Source organism: Periplaneta americana, chromosome 9 (genome assembly GCF_040183065.1).
Source record: "Periplaneta americana isolate PAMFEO1 chromosome 9, P.americana_PAMFEO1_priV1, whole genome shotgun sequence".
Taxonomy (NCBI): domain Eukaryota; kingdom Metazoa; phylum Arthropoda; class Insecta; order Blattodea; family Blattidae; genus Periplaneta; species Periplaneta americana.
In genome coordinates this window covers 122,592,327-122,611,132 of record NC_091125.1, presented here as the reverse complement: position 1 = coordinate 122,611,132, position 18,806 = coordinate 122,592,327, and the positions used below count along the sequence as shown (strand labels likewise).

General features: G+C 33.8%; 1 protein-coding gene across 1 annotated transcript; it reads right to left on the bottom strand.

Annotated features, from left to right (window-relative positions):
- Positions 1-8,501: 8,501 nt before the first annotated feature.
- Positions 8,502-18,619, bottom strand: LOC138705690 (trypsin-1-like). Its single transcript, XM_069834270.1, has 7 exons — positions 18,508-18,619; positions 15,966-16,057; positions 15,229-15,317; positions 12,695-12,836; positions 10,212-10,325; positions 9,033-9,176; positions 8,502-8,710 (listed from the first exon to the last, which is right to left on the bottom strand). The coding sequence occupies exons 1-7, from the start codon at positions 18,578-18,580 to the stop codon at positions 8,567-8,569; spliced, it is 798 nt and encodes a 265-aa protein (XP_069690371.1). The 5' UTR covers positions 18,581-18,619; the 3' UTR covers positions 8,502-8,566.
- Between the last annotated feature and the right edge of the window lie 187 nt (positions 18,620-18,806).

Genomic DNA, 18,806 nt, shown 5'->3' with positions numbered 1-18,806 from the left:
ATTAATACACAACAGTCACACAAATACAATCAAACTATAATTACGACATTGCGACGACATCAAGTATCCCATAACTGACTCACATACATAACAAATCAGGCATCCGTTACAACACATACACTTCAACATTGTAACCTCACTTTTAAAAGTTACAAATTTGGCTCCAAGAAGAATAAATAGGACACTGTTACTAATTACTATTCTTCTACAATTTCTTAAATACATCTGTAATAAATCTGTGAAATTCCGATATGAATAATATTCACGTTTTTTATATTGTTATCGTTCTTTAGCGATATAAATAATGTTCAAGTTATCATTTATATTCTGTTTTCCTTCATTAGCATTATAAAATAATATTCAAGTTATTTATATTGTTATTGTTCTTTCGCAATATAAATAATCTGTATTTTATGTAAGTAATTATTATAACACAAATAACCATTTTTCTTAGTAAAATAGGTTATTTTATTTAGATAATTAAATATGTATTATATAATATCTTATATTAATTAAACAAACCGATATTTATCATTTATATTCTGTTATCGTTCTTTAGTGATACTGTATAAATAATATTCAAGTTATAATTTATATTGAGTTATCGTTCTTTAGCGATATGAATAACATAAATTTAATATTAGGTTTGGAAAAATCCAGTTGCATAATACTGGTATTAGTTTTTCTTTTTGTATTATTACATTATACTATCTTGAACCACAATAAAATGAAAAGGAGTAATGAGGAATTGAACCTGAGACGTTGACATCTAAATTCCGACGTTCGTCCGCTGAGCTACGAGGACAAAAGTGTGGAAACATTTTCGGAAAAATTGGCCCAATCACAATCCAAGATTTTCTGATGATTCGTAGAAGCTAGTCCAGGATGCGGGGGGCAAAGGCTAATTGGGATTTCTCGGTCTCTGATCGGGTCAAACATCCTGATAGAACTAATATTTAACTCTTGCCGTGACTTTCGGTGAAGTCCGGATGGCCCAATTAGTCAAATCCACTCTCCTCATCTCCACGCTCGGGCCCCCTGGAATCTAATAAGATGCGAAAGAGATAGTGGTGTGCGGAAAGCAACGGGATGTTACCGCATTTAGGCCTATCCTTCCCAAGAAAAACTGCAAACATAAACAAAGGAGGCTTTTAATAGAAGAAGAAGGATCTTCTGAGGACCTCTGGAAAAAGAACTAAGGAAGAGACTAGTGAAGTGCTTTGTGTGGAGTGTGGCATTGTTTGGGGAAGGAACATGGACATTACGACGAAATGAAGAGAAACGAATTGAAGCATTTGAAATGTGGATGTGGAGAAGAACGGTGCGTGTGAAGTGGACAGACAGAATAAGAAATAAAATTGTGTTTGAAAAAGTGAGTGAAGAAAGAATGATGCTGAAACTGATTAGAGAGAGAAAAAGGAATTGGTTGGGTCTCTGGTTGAAAAGAATAATAGACGACATTAGGATATGTGATCATACGCGGAGACTAAGAGGAAGGCAGAAAATAGGAAAGATTGGAGATTGCTGGGTTTCCAATGAAAGACCTGCCCATGGGCAGAACACTTATGTAGCCTATGTATGTTCAGAATACCTGGAATATCGTGTCTAAGAACAGTCGCTATTTGCAAAGACTAGTCGATTCCATGCCCACTCGACTGCAAGATGATCGAGATAAAAGGAAGATAGACTAAATATTGAATTGTGGATTTTTGTTTTGTTTTTTGAACACTTAATTGTTTGAATGTTTCAAGGCCGACACCAGTAAATTTGTTTTGTTTATGCCACGAAAGATATTTTTATTGAGAATAAAATCTTTTTTCTTTCCATTTGCAGCCACAGTATCATAATGATAAAGTCATGGCATAATATATTGATGAACCTGATGTTAATTACTAAAATAATCGTAAAAGAGAAAGGAGCCATTATGTATAGTTTGTCTCTCTCAAAAACAAAACAAAAAATAACATAAAAAGCACGAGGTTGTAGTCGAACGCAGGAGCTCACGAATAAGAGGCCAGAACGCTACCATTATGCTATCGAATAACACACAGAATACTTCAATTATAACTGTAGATAACAGGCAACGTGGTCCAACAACATGTAACATCGCCTGTCTCCGAATTGTAGCGAAGATACCCGAAGGGAACTTTGTTTCAGGAGAGCGGCCACTTTTTCTTTTGACAACTGTACATATCAGCCAGAAGATCAATCACATGTACAGAATCTATGAGTCAGTTTTAGTTGCAAATGATCACATGATATTTAGGCTTATTACTGAAAATTTATTCACCACTCGGTTTTTCCTGTTAAGTCACACAGAGTTAGTGTGCACTCAATGTTGGTTGCTTGACGGTTGTCAGCCCACTTTGAGGTCTGTGGATATAGAGGGAAAAATTGGATCGGTGTCTGGTAGAGTTCCCGGGTAGCTCAGTTGGTAGAGCTTGGCACGTTCGACCAAATGTCCCCGGTTTGGCCCGGAAGAATTTTTCCCTCGAATTTATTCAAATAAACTTTACAGGGAGTTATACCTGAAAGTAGGGGCGGCTCGTCCATAAGCGCTGCGGACCTGCAGCACACCTGATTTAACAGGAAAATAAAAATAATATTTATTTTAACTTGTAGAAGAATTTTTACAGCTTTTATTGGTAAATTGCTTTATATTTCATCTGGCCGGGAAAATGTACTATTACCTTACGCATAATCTTTTTGCGCGTCGACTGTACTGGAATTGACACTGCATTCAAAGTCGTCCTGGGATCTGCAGGGTGAGACAGCTCATAGAGAGTGTCTTGCTCGGTCAAGGGGTAGAGAGGTGAAGGGAAGCAGAGGGAAACGGCCGCCGTTTAAAACCCATATTTCGATGCAGTGGCTTGCAGAGCCAGGCGACAAGGGAAGATCTTTCCTCCCCTCCCACACCGCTATTGTAATGCTGCGTCAAATGGATTCTCTATTCGCTTGAAACTTAATGACAACATTTTTATTTTCTCTTGACATACTTATTCTTGTAGAATCTTATCGAGTTAATATAACGAAATTAATATTCTCTTTTGCCTTATTATTACGTATATATCCAGTCTCCAGCAGAACTTAATATTTGCCTTAACTCAAAATGATTACACGAGTAGAATCCTTTTAACATAGCACGTAAAATATGAAAGATACTTCTTTTCCAGTTTTAGAATATTGTTGGCCATCATTATATTTGAGTGTTGCTTTGGTGTGACGTCTTAGTATCGTAACTTAACCAGTGCAAATGTGCAAGCATGAGTGTGTGTGAATTACAGAATATTAATTTTATTTTTCTCAACTTTCCTTTGCAGAGAAGATTGATGTAATGAAATGAAATTAAAGAGTCGTCCGTTACCCGACTTAAATCTTACTCAAGCTTCATCCAGCCGAAATAGTGCATTTATGTAAGGAAGAATAACAATTAAATTTACGCTAAGCATTTGTGGTTACGTGGATATGGACAAAAAAATTCAGTATTTTGTTTTCCTTGGCTCCTCTTCGGTGGTGATGCTGCTAGACTAGGAGTGGTGTGACAGATTTAGGACATTTGCCCTTAAAAATTGAAAAGCACGAATCTTCGCAGTCTCACCTGAAAAATGTTGTTTCATTGGCTATGTTAGGCAAAAGTAATATTTTGCGCAGTTATGTGAAGAGAACAGAACAAACATTCTCAAACGTAATCAAGAAGTGTGAAAAAATCGTGAAATTATTTAAAAAAGTATTGATTTATCAAATTTTGTGGCCAGTATGAACTCCCCTTAGGGAACATGATGAAAAAACTATTCGAAGAACCCTGTGTATTTCGTGGGTTGCTACAGTTCGTGAGTAATCTAAACGAGCCTCTCAAAAATCATTTGGAACATGCCACTGTTTAAAGGTAGTTCTAAAACAATTCAGAATGAACTGGTAGATTGCATGTTGAGTGCCTGCCGATCTGAAATTCAGACTGAAATCGATAGTATTAATTTTTTTAGCGATTATGGCAAATGATGCCACAGACATCTCCCAACTAAGTCAGGAAGTTTTGATTTTTCGATATGTAGTGCATTTATTTTTGTCCTACACTTATTAGTAATGATATCAAGAAGTGAAATTTGTATGTACCAAAATCTACTGCAGCTCCCCCAGTCCACAAGTTCACGAGCCGCCACTGCCTGAAAGCTTGATTTGCATCATTTACATTTGTTGCTCCCAGGTATTTGAATTTTTCCACCTCTTCAAGGGATAAATTTCCAATTTTTATATTTCCATTTGGTACAATATTCTCGTCACGAGACGTAATCATATACTTTATCTTTTCGGGATTTACGTCCAAACCTATCTCTTTACCTGCTTCAAGTAAAATTCCCATATTTTCCCTAATCGTTAGTGGATTTTCTCCTAACATATTCACGTCATCCGCATAGACAAGCAGCTGATGTAACCCGTTCAATTCCAACCCTCTCTGTTATCCTGAACTTTCATAATGGCATAATCTATAGCAAAGTTAAAAAGTAAAGGTGATAGTGCATCTCCTTGGTTTAGCCCACAGTAAATTAGAACGCATCTGACAGAAACTGACCTATACGGACTCTGCTGTACGTTTCACTGAGACACATTTTAATTAATCGAACTAGTTTCTTGGAAATATCAAATTCAATAAGAATATCATATAAAACTTCTCTCTTAACCGAGTGATATGCCTTTTTGAAATCTATGAATAACTGATGCACTGTACCCTTATACTCCCATTTTTTCTCCATTATCTGTCGAATAAAAAATATCTGATCAATAGTTGATCTATTACGCCTAAGACCACACTGATGATCCCCAATAATTTCATCTACATATGGATTTAATCTTCTCAAAAGAATATTGGACAAAATTTTGTACGACGTCAACAAAAGTGATATTCCTCGAAAGTTACTACAGTTAGTCTTGTCCCCCTTCTTAAAGATAGGTACGATTATGGACTCCTTCCATTCGTCGGTCGGCGATCAAAACCTCGTAACACCATTTACAAGTAAAATCGGTTTTTTGCCATTACCTGGCAACAAATAATATTTCCCATGTTCTATTAAAGAATTGTGACTCCAAATCTTACAGAAGCCATCTACTGACCAATTACAAAGACCTCGTATCTCCTTAGCCTTTAATCTCAGACTCAAAACCTCGGATCTCCAGCAGACTGGAATCACGAGGTTTCCACTGCTTTTAATCTCAGACTCAAAAGCTCGGAACTCCATTGGGTGGGATATTACGAGGTTTTAAATACCCATGCTGATTGATTATTGGCAGACTGAAACTGACATAAGAGGCATTGTGACTGATGCTACGTTAAAAATATGCTATGTCAAATGATCAGTATGAGAATAATCTGCTGTTAACTTCGGTGTTACAGAATACAACAGTTCAGAAATTGTTCCTGCACTATATGGAAATAATACGCAGAATTTCGAAGTCATTTCAGGTTAGTAGGATTATTTTAATGTGATGTAATAAAGGGAACTGAAATGGCGCTTTTATTAGGCCTAAGAGATGAATAAATAAATACATAATTAAATAATAAATGAATGAATGAATAAGTAAATAGTTAAATGCTTTAATTACATTATTTTTATTTAGAACAAGATAAATATTAAACACCATTATTATGGTTCCTCTGTAAACTTCGGTGTTACAGATCACAACACTTTAGCAATTAGTCTGCACTCTGTGGAGATATTGCAAAAAATCCTGTTAAAGGTATCACAATATCTAATATCTCCGTTAAACTCAGTAGTAATACTAAGGCTGATATGACTTACAGCAGTGAAGAGGAATCCACTGACAGTAGTTGTGATGAACACTATATGTCAAAAATAATAGCTTTTAGAACGAAAGTGAATCAGGAAACGCAAATGGAGAGACAAGTGAGTGACACTTGAAATTAATTGTTGCTGCATTGGTATACATTATTTTGTTATGGTTTGTTGAAATGGTAATGAAACAATATTTTTTTTTTCATTTACTATTAGCAATAAAGTGGCAGAACTTAATACTTATATAAGAAATCAGGATACGGCTAATGGAAACTGACAGTCAACAAGAAACAACGAATGAAAGAACTAAATCACATGGAAGGAAGATGAGGCAGAAAATGGAGATATGAAGTAGAAAGAAATATTCTTGTAATGCAAAAAGTAGGATTTGTAAAATAATTTCAGAAAATCAACAAAAGACAATTTTCGATAATTTTTGGACTAATCTGCCATGGGAGAAAAAAAGGTGTTTGTAATAGGGCTTGTAGATTGTATTCCACTTCAGCGTCGAAGGGGAAATTCAAAATAATCAAATCGATTTTATACTATGCACAATTATTTTTCATTGACAGTAAAATACAAAAAGTCTGCAAGATCATGTTTCTTAACATATTTTCCATAGAGGAATGCTCTGTAAGAAATGGGACCTAAGCTAATTCTAAATCTACCATCAAACCAAAGAAGCTGTTAATAGTAAAAGAAAAAAAAAGGTAATAACTTAAGAATGAATACTTCTCAACTTTATCTGAGCTGCCAAAATTGGAGTTCTGTCATTGCCAAACTACTTCCAGAAAAATAGGCTATATTTTGAACCAAATTGGCAGAGTAAAGCTGCCCTCTACAAAGAACATGAGACGAGACATTCTATACAGAAAAAAATCACAGACTTCAATAAATATATTTATGTATGTGTTTGAGGAACAAAATTTAAGTCTATTTTCACATAAAAAAACACTGTCATTTGTGCTGCTCTCGTGATGCAGGAAATGTTGATGATGAAAAATATTACTATCATATTCTTAGAAAATATGAAGCAAGAAAGTCTAAGGAAGCAGACAAAAAAGACATTAAAAAAGTACTGACTATTGACTTGCAGGCTGTACTTCTGTGCGTATCTCTCCATGACTCAGCTCTGTACCATTAAGACGAAACTGAAACTGCATAACTTTACACTGTTTGATTCACAATGAAAAGATGTATTTTGTTATCGATGGCATGAGGTTGAAGATAGACTAAATTCTAATTAATTTACCAGTATAATAGTGAGTTTTATTTACAAAAAAGTACCTGAAGATGAAGTAATTTTGTATAGTGATGAATGTACTTACCAAAACAGAAATAGTATTTTGGCAAATGATTTAATAGCCTTAACCATGAGAATTGTTCAGGAGTTTCTTGAGATAGGTTACAATCAAATGAAGTGTGATTCTGTTCACTCTACAATAGAAAGAAAATTAAGCAACAGCTAAATTTACACCTGCAGTGTATGTTGAAGCATGCAAAACTGCCAGACAAAAAATTAGCCATACATAATGTAATATCTTCACCATGACTTCTTCAAAGTATGTAGTAAAGTTTCGAAGTTCCATTGGACTTATTTCAAAACCAGGAGACCCAACTGTCGCCGACAATTCGGGAATAATTATTGAATATAAATTTAATTTGAATTGTGCATGGAGCATTATTTCTAAAAGGATGCCAAAGAACAGAGAAAATATGTCTGTACCACAGCTTTATACAAATTCTCACCTACTTGCAGTAAATAAATAAAATTATGCCCCATGATTTCAATGTATTCTACGACTTCCTACAAAACCTCAGCAGACATTTTCTTCCAGTTTAGTGGAAAGTATAAAATTTTGTATAAATCCCAACACAACGAACAACAGAAATATTTATAAAATTGAGAAATTAAAAATTAAAGTTGTCTTTACATCGTTTATGTCAATTTTTTTTAACAGTTTGTATAATGGTTATCTGTAAAGTTTGTATTCATTTTTATCGACGTTAAATTTGTCATAAAATATACAAACATGCCTGTATTCCACTTAAGTGTAGTCACTTACTAATTTGGCATCCATGTAGTTGTGAACAACTATTGAGATCACTTAAAAGAACATAAAATATACGAAAGAAGTGTGTTCATTTAGTAGAAACCACGTAAATCCAAAGTCCTAACCAGTAACAAAAACCCGTAACTCCACCACACACAAATGTATATAATTTGCAGTATATACTGCTATCGTACATTTAATGTATCACATTTCGGTTGCTATATTCAAAACCACATCGATTTTGTTTCAAAAACACAGTCACAGTAACATTATTTCTTTCTCCTGTAAAATTTTCAATTTTGGAGTTACGAGGATTTGATCGCCAGCGGACGCATTGTTCTGTCACAATTTCCTTTTCCCAAATAGCAAGTGCAAGATTATAAATTTCGCTAGATAATACGCTTCCACCCTCTTGTATTAATTCTTCTGGAATTTGATCGATATCTGGAGATCATCATTGATGCTATGGTTATTTATTTTATTTTCTGATTTGGTTTTCGTTCCTATGTGGCATTCTTTCAGTAGCCTAAGAAACATAAGTTGTACAACTGGTTTTTTCAGTCAATCCGAAATTAAATCGATCTGGAAACTGGAAACAATTGGATAATTGGGTTTTTGTGAGGTTGTGTGCTGTAATATTGAATAAGTATACTTCAAATTAATCATTTGAATTGCATTTATTATAGCTTATGTAACAGTATATCGCAGTACATGCTTTCCATATTACACACCACTTCTCTGCCTGATCCAGTCTCTATAATGAGAAATCTTTGTCCAAACGCCTGGAGCTGAAGCACAAGGAAGTCCTGACCAAGACGTGATACCGATCTGGACACCGTCGACTATGAGAGCACCTCCAGAATCACCCTGGAAAAATACGAAAAGATCATTAAAATGATTAATGTTTTTTGCTGGGAATCTGAAAAATTTGACATTGTCTGTACTGTTATGTAAACACAGGCGTAAACGCAGAATTCAGAGATTTGTGGAAATCTTTGTCATTGTACGTATGTATGGGTGTATGTATGCGTGTTTGTATGTGTGTGTATGTGTGTTTGTTTGTTTCCATTGCCAACCATTTTAACTAAGTAATCGATTTTACTTAGCTGGTCAGAGGGCCTTAGTCGACCATAACAGAGATTGTTAACGAGTTGTATATTAAAAACTGAATTATTATATGTTCACTTACCTGACAGATTCCTTGTTGGTTTTCTGGCTTTCCAGAGCAGACCATGTCATTAGTGGGACCTTCTCCATAGTAGGACAAACAGTCTTGAAGTGAATATACTACGAGGCTGACCTTTTGCAAGTCAGGAATTCCAGGACATTGATACTGAAAGATTACATTAAATAAGTAATTAAGTTATTTGGAATAAGTTGGTGTTTAAAAGTATCTTCCTAGAACACGATAAATATGTACTGTTCAATATTTTATTACGAAAAGTAATAGAATAACTGAGATTCTTTATTTCATCCGGTAGTGTGCTCTAATGTGCAGCGCTAAGTATCGACAGTACAACTGGGCATGATCGATTACCACGCTATATTTTGATCAAAGAGTACAGCTGCTGCAATATTATTTTAATTATTTTATGCTCTTTATTTAATGACAATCTATACGGACAGTTGTTAGTTTGGCGGCCATTTTTTCTTTGTATACAACTCTCAAACAGGTGATTTCGTGTATATAACTACAGCAAAGCATTTCCCATATATAGTTACACATTGCTTATAAATCCAGCGCTTATGCATGGTTTATTAGTACCATTTTCTGTCCTAACTCTGCATAATTGTCTTATAAAAATTACAAAGATTTATTAGTAAGACCGTAATTGTTTTGGCCTAGTTGTAGCTATGTCAGTTGAAATGTTTTTGTGGGATAGTAAGTCACTAATGATTAGAAAGACGCCTAGCCAGTGAAATGTTGAACAAATCTACCAAGCAGAAGAAAGTGAAAGTCAAAGTAGTTTGTTGAATTCCATCACCACAAGACGAAAATTATACGTTTTGTGTAAGAATTACCATCAGACAATACTGCCAAGGGAACGCATTGCACATTTTACCGAAAGTGTTTAATGGAGATTAAGGCCAATAGACTGCTATCAAACAAACAGCTCACTCTATGACGAAAGGAATGGACAATGGCCTTCCGTTCACATACGGAAATGCTGTAAGTGAGAATATCTACACGATACAGACCTGAAGGGTTCGGTCCTAGAAATATCTTATGAAATTTACAGTGGTAACGCAGCTGTGTAGAAAGTTTCCACAGAATAATTTCGTTTATTAATGACATTGGAATATCGTCAATATTTCAATAAGGAAAATTACAAACACTATCAACGAATAGTTAATATAGGGTACTTACGCAAGCATTTCCCCATCCAATGGCAGTACTTGTAGCTCCACCCGCTGGTTCAGCACCGTCTGCAGGCAGCACAGTTGGTTGCACTTTGGCACTGTATGTGAGAGGTGGACTAACCTGTAAAAATGATTTTAATTACGAATTTCAACATAGGTTCTGGTCATCTTTTCAAACAAGAGACATTGCCAATAAAACATCTGGGTGCTAAGGAAAATGATATATTTTTTTGAAACCGTATTATTAATCTTTACAGCGAATCACCATGTCTTAAAATTTGCTCAGTATTGGATCATACATTTTACCTTAACCTTTATCTTCAGTAAATAATTTTGTTCTTAAGCTGGATAATAAAAGTGAAATCCATCGATATATATATATTGGAACTGCACTAGTTGTAAATTTATTAATTCCTACATTTATTTCATATTTCATTCTATATTTCTCATTTATTGTCGTGTACATTTCTTTCTTTCTTGTTTGCTTCTATCAGTTTTAACCTCATGATTTTTCTTTTTCTCTTTGTTGCATTCTATTTTTCTTTGTATTTTCTTCAACTATCTTTTATATATTATTTCCTTCATTTCTTCCTTTATTTCCCATTTTCTTTAGTATCACCGTACCGTTATTATTGTCTAAATGTTTATAGAATTGAGTTCTCTAACTTAACGTATCATCTTATGTTATACCCAATAAAGCATTTCATTCTCTTTACTCTACACATTTCCTTGCAAATCTGATTCGCATTTTGTGACTAAAATATTTGTGCATATGAGGTTGCATTATTTTATTTTGTAACTTGCGGCATTTCCGTAATGTAAAGTTATTCTGAGTAATTATGTTCACTGCGAACTTCTGTGTACCTATTGTTACGTATTGTTGTAACCATAAACAACTATATTTTGAAGACAGAGTGATTCCAGTGGTGGGACTGCTACTTTAAAACATCTAGGCATGCTTAAAACCCTAGACCATATGTACCCAGATTGCTCGGTCTTATAGGCTTTGACGGAACAACTTTTGTCAGGTTTACTATGCTGCCATCTAGTTGTTACATAAGGAGTCACGTCATAACTCCCGTTTGAATTGCATTAGCGACTGTACTGCCATCTCGTGTTCGTTTACGGCGGACGGGTGCCGATCCTGGTGGTTGTTCTCTTCAAAGTGCTGCCGATTTTAACATAGAGAAGAGCAATATGTTACATATATGATCTAGGTTAAAACACAACTCTAGAGATTCGTTCCTATAGATTTTCCAAGAACGATAAGAAATGAGAAAGGTTATAGTATGCTCTTTACCGTGCCTTTTTAAAAAATCGCGTCGCATGTTCTGCGCTTCTTCCATTGTACCGTTTGACAACTGTTTCAGGAGAATATATCTAGTAGGCAGACCTATGCCAGTAAGCGTTGATTACTCTACCCTTGTGTTGAAAAATTCTTTAGAAAGAATTTATCACAAGATCTCAGGTGAGGCAGATGAGGCATAAACACTCCGCAAAACAGGTGTGTAAATTCGTCATAATTTACTCGCCATACATGTGAGTCGTCGCACATAACATTTTCGTCACAGAACTTATGGTTTCATAATATACGTTTGTCTCAGGATTGTATGTCATACGATACTCGTTCGTAACGTTTCTGTGGTTTCATAATATCGCAAAACATTTGTATTGTTTTTTTTTTATTGTATCGCAAAACGTTTCCATGGTTTTTATTTTTATGATATTGCAAAGCATTTCCATGGTTTTTATTTTTGTAATATCAGAAAGCATTTCCGTCGTTCTTATTTTTATAGTTTCGCAAAATATTTCAATGGTTTTTTCTTTTATAGCATCGCAAAACATTTGCATGGTTGATATTTTTATAGGATTGCCAAAGATTTCCATGGTTTTTATTTTAATTGTTTTTCAGAAAATTTCAATTTTTTTTTTTATTTTGGTAGTATCGCAAAACATTTCCATGGTTTTTATTTTTATAGTATCGCGGAACGTTTTCGTGGGTTTTATTTTCTTGTAATGCAAAATATTTTCATGGTTTTCATTTTTATAGCATTGAAACCATTTCCATGGTTTTTATATTCATAGTATCAGAAAACGTTTTAATAATCTATATGTTTATAGTATAGCAAAACGTTTCCACAGGTTTTTTATTTTTGTAATATCGCAAAACATTTATTTTTTCTGGATGAACTGGAAATTATTGCTGATAGGCATATCGAAACTTTAAACGGCGAAAAATAGATATGTTTGTGATGTATCTGGTGTTCTGACTTATCGTACTTAGGTGAAGAAAAGCTCTGTGACAAACAAATTGTGACAAATGATTACGTTGACGAAAAGTTAGTGACGAAAACCCGTTGACCCTTGCTGAAGTTTACACGTAATTTCTTAGTATATGTTGTTCGCGTTTCGGAACAATCCAGTTGGTTACTAAATTATATTACTAAGGAAGAATTTTAAATCTAATATGTAACATTTGCAATTAACCACCTTGACCACTGCCACATCGTTGTTCCAATAGGCGTAATTCTGGTATTGAGCATGGTACTCCCACTGGACGACTTTGTGCACAGTTCCGCCAGTATTGTAATTGTTTGACCCAGCTCGAACTGTGTATTGGTTGATGTCATAACTACAATAAAATGAAAACATACGTCAATAAGCAAATAATTTTATTTAGACTCGTATAAATGCACACTATTTGTGACGATATGTAATATAGATAAAATGTAGTGTGATTGTGATTTCAATTTTCTGTCGTCTTGTAACAATTATTATCAGAATCCTTTTGTTGAATATTCATGTAACTAAACAAGAAATTAATGTCACAATAATGACTGACATATTACGTATTTCAGCCTTGTTGTAACTATTGAGTTATTTGATAAATTTTGTATTTCATTTCTTTGAACTATAAATTAGAAGACTTGATTAAATTAAATTGTGTAATTGCAATGTAATAGGTAGATGAATTTCGTTATGTGAATTGGACACACATGCGTTCTTTATGACCTCAAATACTAAGACATTTAATTTTTATAAGCGTATGATTCAAGCAGATATATGTACTAGTAGTTATTTTTTTGCAAGTGTACGTAAAATGGTTCTTTGTATTAATTTTTTACTCTTGTGAGCATTAGAGATGACCCAATGCCCTGAACTATCCCTAGTTAAATAAAACCATTATTAATATTACTATTAATATCAATTATAAATACGTATATTCGAGAACTAATTTATAACCCAGTTGTATTAAAAATCAATATTTAAGATTGATCAGAGTATTTTATATACTTTTTCAAAGTTCACTTAACGCGAAACAAATGTGTTAACAACAAGAGACGATAATTCATAATATTGCATCACTTACCACACAGTCTTACTTTGACTACAGAGGCGAAATAAATTGCGATTTAGAAAATTCGTAACGGAAAATAGCTATATTTTTAGTTATTAATTCACCTAGGTAGCTCATTTGTTAATACTAGATATCTTTCAGGAGCTCCCGGATTCAAATCCCGGAATGTACCAATATAATAGAAATTTTCAATGGTTTCAGTGGATCATAAAAAGTGAGAATATAGTTATTTTAAAAGTAAAAGTATCTTTGACACAATTAGTTTTGATGCAAATTCTTACTATTGTAACATAATAATAATAATAATAATAATAATAATAATAATAATAATAATAATAATAAAAAGGTAAAGGTATCCCCGTAACATGCCATGAAGGCACTTGGGGGGCATGGAGGTAGAGCCCCATGCTTTCCATGACCTTGGCACTAGCACCACGCTCTGACCGCCTTTTACCCCCGGGAAAGACCCGGCACTCAATTTTATAGAAGGGTGAGTGAACCTGGGTGCCGTTCTGAAAGTTTGGCAACGAGAAAAAATCCTGTCACCACCTGGGATCGAACCCCGGACCTTCCAGTCCGTAGCCAGCTGCTCTACCAACTGAGCTACTCGGCCGCCCAATAATAATAATAATAATAATAATAATAATAATAATAATAATAATAATAATAATAATAATAATAATGATGATAATAATAATAATAATAATAATAATAATAATAATAATAATAATTTTATTTTCCGTGGCAGAGTTAAGGCCATCAGGCCAACTGAGCTACTCGGCCGCCCAATAATAATAATAATAATAATAATAATAATAATAATAATAATAATAATAATAATAATTTTATTTTCCGTGGCAGAGTTAAGGCAATCAGGCCTTCTCTTCCACTCAACCAGGATCAAATCACATACGGAAAAATACATACCGGTATACAAATATTAACTTAAAAATAATAATAAACATAATTAAGTAAAAAAGAGAGATTGAATACACATACACAATCAGTATTAACTTTAAATAACAATAATAAAAAATATATATAATAAAAAAGAGACTGAATACATAATCACAAACAGGAAAATACATTCTAGTATACAAATATTAACTTAAAAAAAAAGAATTAATACATATGAATATAATCTCACAACTAAAGGCATAGTAGAATTAGTATGATCAGCACAGCACATGTTATATTGAGACAGTGACAATTACCTAGATATTAGTGTTAATGGAAAAATAAAATAATGACTGTAAAATAGTAATAATAATAACAATAATAATAATAATAATAATAATAATAATAATAATAATAATAATAATAATAGTAATAATAAAAATTATACCTAAAAAATCGTTCTGTGCATTTAAAATATTTCTAAATAACCTAATTTTAAACAACTGAGGACTAAGACTACCCCTGATTTCCAGCGGCAGCGAATTCCATGAGCGGGCCATGGCTATTGAGAATGAACGTGAGTACAGAGATGTCTGATGACGTGGTATTGATAGCAACAGATTGTGCTGTGAACGTGTATCACGATTATGATGTGACGCTAGGAATGAAATGTAATGAAATTTCTAATGCTAATAGTATTTGTTTTTGTAATATTCTATTTAATTGAATACCGGTAGTGGTTTTCTTATGCGAAATGAGAGGTTCTTACTCATAAATGCAATGAGCAGCTGTGAGGATCCATTCGGTGTTCAAGACTGTAGCTCCACAGAAATGACTTCCGCCGTTCTGAAGAGATACCTGTAGGCATAAACAATCAAATTGAATAAACAATAAGCACACCGTCTTATAAGTAATTTGATTTCATCGTGATTTAATACATTTTTATTATATCAAAGAGTGTCTAGAAAATATGTTCCGAATGAATGAAATGACTATTTTATTTATGTTGTTTTATTATATTGCAGTATTACTTCGTATCAACTCTGTTGCATTGTATGTAATCAAGATCACTTACCTAAATTAAACTTCGTTGTCAGATGTAAAACTTGTCCAATAATTTTGCTATAGATTAATATTTCTATTCTTACTAGACATTTTGTTTGCAACTCTTTTATCTTTGTCTTTGATATGTAAGATTAGACGTAGTATTTCATTACCACTTTCAAGAATTTATAAATGGACAGTTGGAGTCAATTCTTTGATTTGAAATGTGGAAAGCGATACTTAGCAAATAAAACTTTGCTGATATTCTAATTTGATCTATTTTATTCCTGACGAAGGTAATATTTTTCACTTTTTGAGGGTGATGTGGTTAATAATAAGCGTTTCTTTTTAGATGTATTGATTTTAATATTGTCTGCTTATACAGACGTTTGTTATGTTGAAAGGCATTTCGGATTGCCATATTCGAAATAAGTTAAACTGGTAGGCTAATTGGTTTCTGACCTGGAATGGGAACTCTCCATCTTCAGCTTCTTCGCCATTCACAATCCTGATATTACGAGCAACATCCACTCCTTGGTAACTGACTTGTGCCCCTGAAAAGATAAACATCCACTTAATATAGATTCATTTGTAGGTTCAAGCTTTTTAAAAAAATGAATTCCTATTAATTATAATTCAAGGAAAACAATAATGAGGCACATTAGAATGTGTTTCAGTGATTTAACGATGTTTCTCCTAAAGGAGCGGAGTTCTATCTATGATAAATCTTGTAAGATATATCATACATTTGAGAAATCAAACTTCTGTCCGCTTTCCTCAAAGTACTTCGTTTTTCTTTGACAATGACATAGCTAATTCCTTTTTAGACCTATACATTTGGTTCCCAAAATCTGTTCCATGATGCCCACTACCGAAACTAGATAATCGCATGAGTAATTGTGCTTATTTTAATTGAATGTGTGTTGTTCTTTGCAACGGGTACTGTTGTAGACAGAAGTTACCTTCCATGCCGGAAGGATGCGTGTTCGGTTACCGATCTGATCATGGTTTTATTTCGTTCATTTAAACCTCCTTCCGTACTGTGGCATTGGAATTTACTCAGCCTCTAACAGAAATGAGTAGAGCCTGATCGCAAACTCGTGGCACCAACATGCGCGACCTTCTTTCTGAGGTTTCGGAGTGGGGGAAGTTCTGTGTGTGCGAGCTGCTGCTTTCTCATAGAGCGTACTGTTGAAACACCCCTTCAGCAAGACTCTTGGGCGAGTTCATGTAAGTGGATGCCAATTGATTCCTCTTTTGCGCAGGTGCCACGAATTTGCGCTCGGGCTCTACCAGGTGTATGTCCATTGGGGATAAAGGTAGAATGCACGTAGGACTAACATGCCTATTGGTACTAATGTCAATTGCCTAGAAAATGTAGTAGTCCTAAACTCCATCTAGTCTCAGAGACTACTCGTATATGACCTATAAAAGGGAAACCTTTACCCTTTAAATTGTCTTACTGTTATATATTTAAAATGTTAGAATCCAACTACTTAATGAATAAAGCAATTAGGTGTCTGTTTTGATTTGGAAGATGAAAAATTGTTGAGACTCTAAGGGATGCATGTTATAATTGTTGTTGTACACTGATTCCAAAAATGCATGTGTATACATTTTTAAAAAATCCGTAATCTAATATATTGATTATCCAATATTAATTTTGTTGCACTAGTATATGTATTACGGTTTTCTTCTTGTTGAATTGTAAAATATTTCACTTGAAATGCAAGGTTCGAAATATAATTTCCAAAGTACAAACTTTATAAGTGAATTGTGAAGAAGAACTTTGACACCCTGTTTCTAAGAGAAAAATGAAAGACAAACATATACAACAAAAACCTATACTCCATTTGCAACCTTACTTTAAAGCTATCAAGAGCTGCATAGATGTCGAAGAAATAAATGAAATATTGTACCTCGGAACATAACTACAGTATAGGGGAGAGTCGGTAGTATCGGACAGTGCGTTTCTTTCATCTACCTCCATATGGTAGTATCTTAATGACATGGTTACGTTTCTCTATGCGACATCACAGAAACGTAACCATATCAATCAGGTACTATCATCGTGTGGTAGATGAAAGAAACTCACTGTCCGATATTACGCGATGTCCGATACTACCCGACTCTCCCCTAAATCCATATCCAATATCACTTTTATATATGTTGGTATACTATGGTCTCTGATGATGTTAGGAAATATTTTAGGAATATTAAAACACGTTGCGAAATCATCGGAAGGAACGCTCTACCAACAAGCGAACACTGGAATTCGCTGAAATAGCAGTTCTTAATGTTCTTATGTTTCAGCATTGCATGAACTTTAATAAGACGCTGACTGAGTGACAATTGATCACACCTGTCTTTACTTACTACAACGAGAATATCATACGCTTTGAAGCACTGTTAAGTTGGACCCATGTGGTAGCGTGTAATGGATTACACATTTTAATAGGCTATTGATGACATTTTCTTGTGTGGAATTTCATTGAATTCACTTACTGCGCTATTGTTGCTATAAACATCCAGAAATGCCAGTTTATACTCTGTATTAATTATGATGACACTTCGCTCTTTCTTAAAACATAAACGTTTTAAGACCATTTTCCCGATTGTTAAAGAGATACAATTGATGAAATTATACAGTACTTTGCCCAAAGTTAGCTTCGGTTATAGCTTTTATCCATCCATGATCTGATGATAAATTTCGGAAGAAGGAAGAAGAAAGTATGCTATCAATTACAGAATACAGGAGGACAAAATAACTATTTTATGTTAAAATAATCAAGTTGCAACAGATGTCTCTAAATCCAATGAAGCAAACATGGGTCAGAAAATAACATTAAGAATGAATGTATAAATTTATGGTGGTGGTAATATTGATTCAACAATTTTTTTTTGTGAAAGGTTGTACGAAAGAAAGATAGAAGAAATATTCTTACAGCAAATGCTGTCAATGAAGTAAATATATGTGATTTTAGAGTACTTTAAGGAAACTTACCAAGGCATCCAAGCACTAGCATAGGCAGAACTGCAATGGTGAACTTCATATTGAGGTTAACTGATGGAGACATAAAGTTCAGCTTGCTTTTATAGTAAATAATTAGTGGTCCTTCCTTATATCATTACAAGTTACGTATTTAACCTTGAAGATAAAAGTATATTTTTATAAATTAAATTTGGGAACATGGGATGGATTTTGCAATAAGTTCACAATCTGGAAAATCCCTGCGTAATCACAGAGTGGGAAATTTTTATATGTGAAGAAGTTTACAGCGTGTATCAAGAATTACAACTTCT

What these genes read in the sequence shown, in the direction of transcription:
- LOC138705690 (XM_069834270.1), bottom strand. Translation starts at nt 18,580, where the DNA reads ATGTCTCCATCAGTTAACCTCAATATGAAGTTCACCATTGCAGTTCTG. An exon ending in GCTAGTGCTTGGATGCCTTG is followed by an intron (nt 16,058 to 18,507) that starts GTAAGTTTCCTT and finishes TTATCTTTTCAG; the next exon opens with GGGCACAAGTCAGTTACCAA. An exon ending in ACGATGTGGCAGTGGTCAAG is followed by an intron (nt 10,326 to 12,694) that starts GTGGTTAATTGC and finishes TCATTTTTACAG; the next exon opens with GTTAGTCCACCTCTCACATA.